The sequence below is a fragment of the Aotus nancymaae genome, unplaced genomic scaffold, assembly GCF_030222135.1.
Source record: "Aotus nancymaae isolate 86718 unplaced genomic scaffold, 86718_ANA_hifiasm-v0.15.2.pri h1tg000049l, whole genome shotgun sequence".
In the NCBI taxonomy this organism is placed as follows: Eukaryota; Metazoa; Chordata; class Mammalia; order Primates; family Aotidae; genus Aotus; species Aotus nancymaae.
In genome coordinates, this window is record NW_026988463.1 from 27,921,507 (window position 1) to 27,929,508 (window position 8,002).

At 53.6% G+C, this 8,002-nt stretch overlaps 2 protein-coding genes across 3 annotated transcripts in view; both read left to right on the forward strand.

The window, feature by feature from the left end:
- Positions 1-4,865, forward strand: part of FBXL19 (F-box and leucine rich repeat protein 19) — a 28,045-nt gene extending 23,180 nt beyond the window's left edge. For both annotated transcript variants that reach the window (XM_012469993.3, XM_064362669.1), the window contains exon 12: positions 4,787-4,865. The gene's annotated coding sequence lies outside the window, so the exon portion shown is untranslated. The remainder of the gene's footprint in view (positions 1-4,786) is intronic.
- ORAI3 (ORAI calcium release-activated calcium modulator 3) lies at positions 198-6,587 on the forward strand. Its single transcript, XM_012469991.2, has 2 exons — positions 198-739; positions 4,787-6,587. Exons 1-2 carry the CDS (start codon positions 512-514, stop codon positions 5,444-5,446), a joined length of 888 nt encoding a protein of 295 aa, XP_012325414.1. The 5' UTR covers positions 198-511; the 3' UTR covers positions 5,447-6,587.
- The last annotated feature ends 1,415 nt before the right edge of the window (positions 6,588-8,002 follow it).

Sequence of the window (8,002 nt, forward strand, 5' to 3'; positions counted from 1 at the left end):
GCCGCTGAGTTCGTGTGTGTGTCTGCGTCGTCGGGGTGTGGGGGTCAGGGCGGGGAGGGGCTCCTGGGTTCATTTTGGGAGGGATTTGGAAGTGGACACCTGGGGTGATCAGGTGTACCTTGGAGTGGGCTGGGGCTGGCGGGCCGCTCGGTGGGGTCTGGGCGCTTGGATGATTGATGTTCTTGGTGGGTGGGGGTCTCGGTGATCTCTGCCGGCCCGAGACTATGGGGGCTCGGTCCCCGGCTCCACCCTATCATGTGGCCGGCCCGGCTCCGCCTCTGCTCTAGTTCCTGTTTCGGCCTCCGCTGTCCTGCTCCGGCCCCTGGGACTCCCCGCAGACGCTTCTCTTCCTGCTCCGCTGGGGCCGCCTCTTCCTGGGCGCCCTCCTGCATCCTGCTCGCCCTGTTGGGGGATGGGGCCGCCCCCGGGCTTGGGCCGGCCCAACTGGGGCTCCCGAGGCGCCTCGACCCCACGGTGACCGCCCGGCCCGCTTGGTGCCACCGTCCCCAGGATGAAGGGCGGCGAGGGGGACGCAGGGGAGCAGGCCCCACTGAACCCGGAGGCCGAGAGCCCTGCGGGCTCGGCCACGTATCGGGAGTTCGTGCACCGCGGCTACCTGGACCTCATGGGGGCCAGTCAGCACTCGCTGCGGGCGCTCAGCTGGCGCCGTCTCTACCTCAGCCGGGCCAAGCTCAAAGCCTCCAGCCGCACGTCTGCCCTGCTCTCGGGCTTCGCCATGGTGAGGGGCAGGAAGGGGCCACACAGGGTGGGGCGAGCACGTGGGGGGCACAGGCCGGGGGCTGAAATAAATAGATCCCAAGGGAGACAGGGCAGAGGAGAGGGAGAAATGAGCTTTCAGGGGTCAATGGGAAAGGAACAAGGTCCCAAGGGACTGAGCAAGTCTCTTCTTACGGATGTGTGTATACAGGGGACCCCAGGAGATGGGGTCACCGGAGGACACAAAGGTCCCAAAGGTGTCATGGGGGAGTGGGGTGAAAAAATCACCAGTGGGGTTGACTGCAATGATGAGGCAGAGTGGTCCAGACGGAGCCTGTTCCTGGCAGAAGTGGTTCCTAAGTCCCAGTGCCAGCTTCAAAGGCAAGTCAACTGGATGGGGGCTGCATCAGTTGTCGGGGGGCTCGGGACGGATCAGCTAGGTGGAAGGACCACCCAGCTGACGGTGGGCCCGTCCCAGGGAAGGTGGCCACTCTCCAGCAGTCCCAAGGGCTGCTAATGTCAACCGGGAAAACTTTGACAAAAGATGATGCCCGGGAGGCATCCGCTGGGGAAGGAGGCCGATAAAAAAAAACAACAAAAAAAAAACTGATAAGCGATTCTCAAGTTGATAAACCGCAGGTCGGGGAGAACCGCGTCAGCTAACGGTCTGTCCCAGTGGTGCCATCACAGGAAGTGGGACGGAGGAAGGTCCCAGGGTAAGGATCAGCAGACACAGTCCTGGCTCCTCCCTGCTTATGGACAGCTGTGTGACCCTGGACAGGCTTCCACCCCGCTTGCAGGCCAGTGGGAAACTGTGAGATCATGGAGGGTGCGCCCTCTGTAGCCCGCCAAGTACCCGCCCCAGGGTTAGCCAAGCATGTCAGAGCAGGCCACGCACCAGGGATGGCTCAGACTAGCCTGCTAATTGGATAGGTGTGGAAAGAAAAGGTCTTGCCTCTGGGCAGGAGCCCTGCCAAGGGCACTACAGATGGAGGCTGGCGAATGAACTGGCACCCAGGGTTGCTGCTCTGTTAGTCTGGGGTTTCCCCACCATCACCCCAGGAAAAAGGAGAAAGCAGCTGCAGGAGGTACTTTGGGGAACGCACCTCTGTGGGGGTGGATATCAGAGGCAGCTGGGGTGGGGACCATGGCGCTAAGGGATCTGGGCTAGTCCCTGCCCCATCTGTGCCACAGCCTCTGTATTTGAATGATGGCAGGGAAACTCTCTAACCGTAAGGGTCATCATAGGCCTATGGCCTTCTACATGGGATCCCAGAATCCACAGACTAGCTTACCTTTCCTGATGGGGGCATCACTTGGGAACAGGGCGTTGGCTTCCCTGCATCTGTACAGCCTGCAGAGGGAAGGCAGCAACCACCCAAGCTGAGGGAGGTCAATCCCCTGGTCCAACCTATTCCCAAGGAGACAATCCGGCTGCAGCAGGATGTGCCGGTTGCTGGGGTGACAGCTTAAGGGCCCAGGCATTCTCCGCAGGAGTAAGGGGCTGGAGGTTTAGGTTCTGGGAGCAAGACTGGCCACATTCCTAGCAGGGAAGACCAAGGCTGGGCCGGGCTCTGGGAGAAACCAGGACTAAGCCTGGCCCAGATCCCTGTCTGTGGAAAACACCTCTTGACACCTGCCATGGCCCAATTTCCCAAAATACTCAGCCCTGTTTTCCTACCTCCACCCGCCAGCCTCTGCACCTACCTTCTCCTTCCTTCAGGCCCAGAGCAATCGAACAGACCCTACATGAACCAAGGATAGGGAGACAGCAGGATTCCGAAACTCAAGTGGCCTGCGTTAGAATAATATTATACAAATTGTGCCAGGCACGTGCCTGTAGTCCCAGCTACTCAGGAGGCTGAGGTGGGAAGATCACTTGAGCCCAGGAATTCTGGGCTGTAGTGGGCTATGCTGATCGGGTGTCCAAACTAAGTTCGGCATCAATATGGTGACCTCCTGGGAGCAGGGGAGCACCAGGTTGCCTAAGGAGGGGTGAACTGGCCCAAGTTGGAAATGGAGCAGGTCAAAACTCCGGTGCTGATCAGTAGTTTGATTGTGCCTGTGAATAGCCACTGCACTCCAGCCTGGTCAACATAGCGAGACCCTGTCTCTGAAAAAACAAACAAACGAATTGTATCCAGCTGTCACTAAGCACCAGGCACTGGACTCAGTGCTTTTATGTACATCATCTGTTATCCTATGAAGTGGGTACTGATACTCTGACCATTTTACAGATGAGGAAACTGAGGATCAGAGATATTAAGACACCTGCCCAAGGTCACACAGCAAATAAGTGGCAGGATTTGAGCCTAAGCACTCTGGTTCCAGACTCCAAATTTATTCATTCCTAGAATAGGGTCATCAACTCAAATGTTGGCAAAGGGACAGGCAGGTAATATGGATGCCAAGTTGGCTGGATAGGGACTAGCAAGCAAGAGACCCCATGACATTGGGGGTGATGGCTCATGCCTGTCATCCCAGCACTTTGGGAGACCAAGGCAGGAGGATTGCTTGAGCCCAGGAGTTCGAGCCTGGGCAACATAGCAAGACTTGGTGTCTACCACAAAAAAGAGAGACCCTATGACCTTTCCAAGGGGAGAAGCCATGACTGATTCGAGCTAATAGTTACTGTGCAGGAACATGGGCTGAGTGTGGCCAGATCTTCCAAGTTTTCGAGGGGATCTGGAAATAGGGATATAAGAACTCTCTTGAGTTTTAAAAGTTGGCAACTTATTCCATTTTTTAAAAAACGCACTGTGTGAGCCAAGCAAAACATGTCTGTCTGCAAGCTGGCGGTGGTCCACAGAGTGCCGATTTGTAAACTCTGTCCTCAGACTTTAGCTTTCAGTATAGCAAGAACAGCAAACGTGTACCTAGTGCTTCCTTTGTGCCTGGCACTGTTCTTAGCATTTCATTTTTTTTTTTTTTTTTTTTGAGACAGTCCCACTCTGTCATCCAGTCTGGAGTGCAGTGGCGTGATCTCCGCTCACTGCAACCTCCACCTCCTGAGTTTAAGCAATTCTCCTGCCTCAGCCACCTGAGCTTCTGAGTAGTTGGGTTTACAGGCGCGCCACCACGCCCTGCTAAGTTTTGTATTCTTAGTAGAGACAGGGTTTTGCCATGTTGGCCAGGTTGGTCTTGAACTCCTGATCTCAGGTGATCCACCCGCCTCGGCCTCCCAAAGTGCTGGGATTACAGGCGCGAGCCATCATGCCCAGCCCATTTCATGTATATTTCATTTAATGTTGGCACCAACCCTATAAGGCAGGGGGGTGCTGTTATTAATCTCCATTTCCAGGTAGTAAATTGAGGCACACAGAGAACTTGACCTGCTTGAGATTACACAGCTAGAATTGAGAATGAGCCCAGGCAGTCCAGCTCCAGAATCTGCTGTTTGATCCCTGTGACAAGTAAACGTGTCAGAAGCATGTCATCCAGCCCTCTTTTTTTTTTTGAGACAGAGTCTCTGTCGCCCAGGCTGGAGTGCAATGGCTTGATTCGGCTCACTGAAACTTCTGCCTCTCAGGTTCAAGCAATTCTCCTGCCTCAGCCTCCTGCGTAACTCAGATCGCAGACACGTGTGACTCCTGGCTAATTTTTTTTTTTTTTTGAGACAGAGTTTTGCTCTTGTTGCCCAGACTGGAGTACAATGGCTTGATCTTGGCTTACTGCAACCTCTGCCTTTCCGGTTCAAGCAATTCTTTGTGTCAGCCTCCCAAGTAGCTGAGATTACAGGCATGTGCCACCACGGCCAGCTATTTTTTTTTTTTGTATTTTTATTAGAGATGGGGTTTCTCCCTGTTGGTCAGGCTGGTGCTGAGATTATAGGCATGAGCCATCACGCCCGGCCATCCAGCCCTCTTGATAGGCAGGTGGGGAAACCAGAACAGCGCCTTTGCAAAGCTGTTCACTCATTTACTCAACAGAGACTGAATGTCTCTGCTTTCTGCCAGGCACAGTTCTAGGTCCTAGGGATATGTACCAGTGATGTATCCCAATAGGCGGGGAAAACCTCTAGAGTTGAGGAGGTTATGGGCACTCAGTCCATCCCCTCTTGTCCCTGCAGGTGGCCATGGTGGAGGTGCAGCTGGAGAGCGACCACGAGTACCCGCCAGGCCTGCTGGTGGCCTTCAGTGCCTGCACCACCGTGCTGGTAGCTGTGCACCTCTTTGCACTCATGGTCTCCACGTGTCTGCTGCCCCACATTGAAGCCGTGAGCAACATCCACAACCTCAACTCTGTCCATCAGTCACCACACCAGAGACTGCACCGCTACGTGGAGCTGGCCTGGGGTTTCTCCACTGCCCTGGGCACCTTTCTCTTCCTCGCTGAGGTTGTCCTGGTTGGTTGGGTCAAGTTTGTGCCCATTGGGGCTCCCTTGGACACACCAACCCCCATGGTACCCACATCCCGGGTGCCCGGGACTCTGGCACCAGTGGCCACCTCCCTTAGTCCAGCTTCCAATCTCCCACCATCCTCTGCATCCGTAGCACCATCGCAGGCTGAGTCAGTCTGCCCACCCCAGCAAGCCTGTGGTGGTGGTGGGGGCCATGGGCCAGGCTGGCAAGCAGCCATGGCCTCCACGGCCATCATGGTACCTGTGGGGCTTGTGTTTGTGGTCTTTGCCCTGCATTTCTACCGCTCCTTAGTGGCACACAAGACCGACCGCTACAAACAGGAGCTGGAAGAGCTGAATCGCCTGCAGGGGGAGCTGCAGGCTGTGTGAGGCTGGTAATAGCCACTGCTGCAAGCACTGCCTCCCTCCGGGGTCTGCAAGAGGCCCCAGGGGCCTACAGACCTCATTCCTCCCATCCCCTGGCTGGAGCCACTTCCAGTGGCCACTCTCAGGTAGAGGTCAGATTCCTGCCTGCAGGGTCCTTTGGGCCTTGGGGCAGCTCCCACATTCCCAGGGATTTTCCCCATCAGTCTGTCCCTTGGGTTTTGCAAGCTACTCTTCGCCTGGGCTGGCCTCAATTGAAGGGTCATGCAGTAGATAGAGGGGAGGCAGGGAGACCTTGTGGGACCTTTGGTTGTGACCTCAGCCACCATTTCCATTCCTATACAGGATGTGAAGGTCAGAAGGCAGCCAGCCCATACTTTAATTTTTTTTTTTTTTTTGACAGTCTCCCTCTGTTGCCCAGGCTGGAGTGCAGTGACACAGTCACAGCTAACTGTAGCCTCAACCTTCCAGGCTCAAGAGATCCTCCCACCCCAGCCTCCCAGGTAGCAAGAAGCTGGTACTATAGACCCATGCTGCCACACCTGACTGATTTCTTTCTTTCTTTTTTTTTTTTTTTGTAGAGATGGGGTTATGCCATGTTCCCAGGCTGGTCTCAAATTCCTGGCCTCAAGTGAATGTCCTGCCTCAGCCTCCCAAAGTGCTGGAATTCCTTGCTATATTTTTGTAGAATCTATTTTATCGTTGGCATTTTTGGGGAAGATTTTCTCCATCCCTAGATTTTGATGCGTTCCACATTCCACATTCTTGCTTTAGTTGTTGCAGAGCGATTTGGGTGTTTCTATCCCAGGCATTGGTCTAGCTTTTCCTACGATAAGCCTCCCTATCTTTGAAGGTTCAAGCTCCCCCGCTTCCCCCACCGTGGTGACCTTCGGCCACTCACAGGAGGGATGGTGCCTGACCCACTGCCCTAGCCCCATGCTATGCACCAAACTTGTTCTCCCCTTCCTGGGCCAGGGCTGGGGTCTTTAGAGACTGATAGCCTGTGCACCAGGCCTGACTCCTTAGCAAGAGTTGGGTGAGGAGGTTTTAAGGGAGAAGGTCCAGTCCTTAGCCCTTGGAATACGGAGCTCTTCTGACAGTGAATTTGGATGCACCTTGTTTTGTATAATAAATCATGTTTCACAGATGTCCCTGTTGCTGTGAACGGAATGCAGGGCAGGACTTCTTAGGATAACTTGACTTGTTCCTAAGAGCTGGGTGGTGGCAAGTTTGGGTGGGCAAGACCTGAGAGGGGAGTTGGTTCCAGGTGTGACCCTACTAACAGGGGCCAGATGATAACGGGCCAACAGCTTCTGAATGGGGAGAATTATTCCAAGGCTACAGGCTTTGAACTCTTGTTGCTGAGTTCATGGTCTTTATCTCTTCCACTGAGTATTTATTTTCTTTCTTTCTTTTTTTTTTTTTTTTTTTTTTTGAGAGAGTCTTGCTCTGTCACCCAGGCTGGACTGCAGTGATGCAATCTTGGCTCACTGCAACCTCTGTCTCCTGGATTCAAGCAATTCTTCTGCCTCAGCCTCCCAAGTAGCTGGGATTACAGGTGTGTGCCACCACACCCGGCTAATTTTCATATTTTTAGTAGATTTTTAGTAGACATGGGGTTTCGTCAAACTCCTGATCTTAGGTGATCCACACACCTTGGCTTCCTAAAGTGCTGAGATTACAGGCATGAGCCATTGCACTCAGCCCTCCACTGAGTATTTAAGTTTTTCTTTCTTTTTGAGACAGAGTCTCACTCTTTTGCCCAGGCTGGAGTGCAGGTGTGCAATCTTGGCTCACTGCAGCCTTGACCTCCCAGGCTCATGAGCCTCCCACCTCAGCCTCCTAAATAGCTTGTACCACAGGCACATGCCACCACACCCAACTAGTATCTTTTTTTTGTAAAGAGGAGGGTCTCACTATGGTTTTTTTTTTTTTGAGACAGAGTCTCACTCCGTCACTAGGCACCAGGCTGGAGTGCAATGGGATGACCTTGGCTCACTACAACCTCCGCCTCCCGGGTTCAAGCAATTCTCCTGCCTCAGCCTCCTGAGTAGCTAGGACTACAGGCGCTCACCACCACAACCAGCAAATTTTTTTGTATTTTTAGTAGAGATGGGGTTTCACCATGTTGGCCAGGATGGTCTCGATCTCTTGACCTCTGCCCGCCTTGGCCTCTGAAAGTGCTGAGATTACAAGTGTGAGCCACTGCACCTGGCCTCAAATTTCTTTCTTGAGCATCTACCACATACTAAGGGCCCTTCATAGGTTATCTCATTTAACTCTCACAACACCTCAAGCAATAAGTCTTTATCATTTTCATTTCAGAGATAAGGAAACAGGCCCAACAAGGCTGAAGATCTTGCCCCAAACCACACAGCTAGTCCATGAACCTGAACTTGGACTATCTTTTTGTTTTGTTTTTTTTTGAGATGGAGTCTTGATCTGTCGCCCAGGCTGGAGTGCAATGGCTTGATCTTGGCTCACTGTTAACCTCTGCCTCCCGGGTTCAAGAAATTCGCCTGCCTCCGCTTCCTGAGTAGCTGGGACTACAGGCACCCACCA

What these genes read in the sequence shown, in the direction of transcription:
- ORAI3 (XM_012469991.2), top strand. Translation starts at nt 512, where the DNA reads ATGAAGGGCGGCGAGGGGGACGCAGGGGAGCAGGCCCCACTGAACCCG. An exon ending in TGCTCTCGGGCTTCGCCATG is followed by an intron (nt 740 to 4,786) that starts GTGAGGGGCAGG and finishes TTGTCCCTGCAG; the next exon opens with GTGGCCATGGTGGAGGTGCA.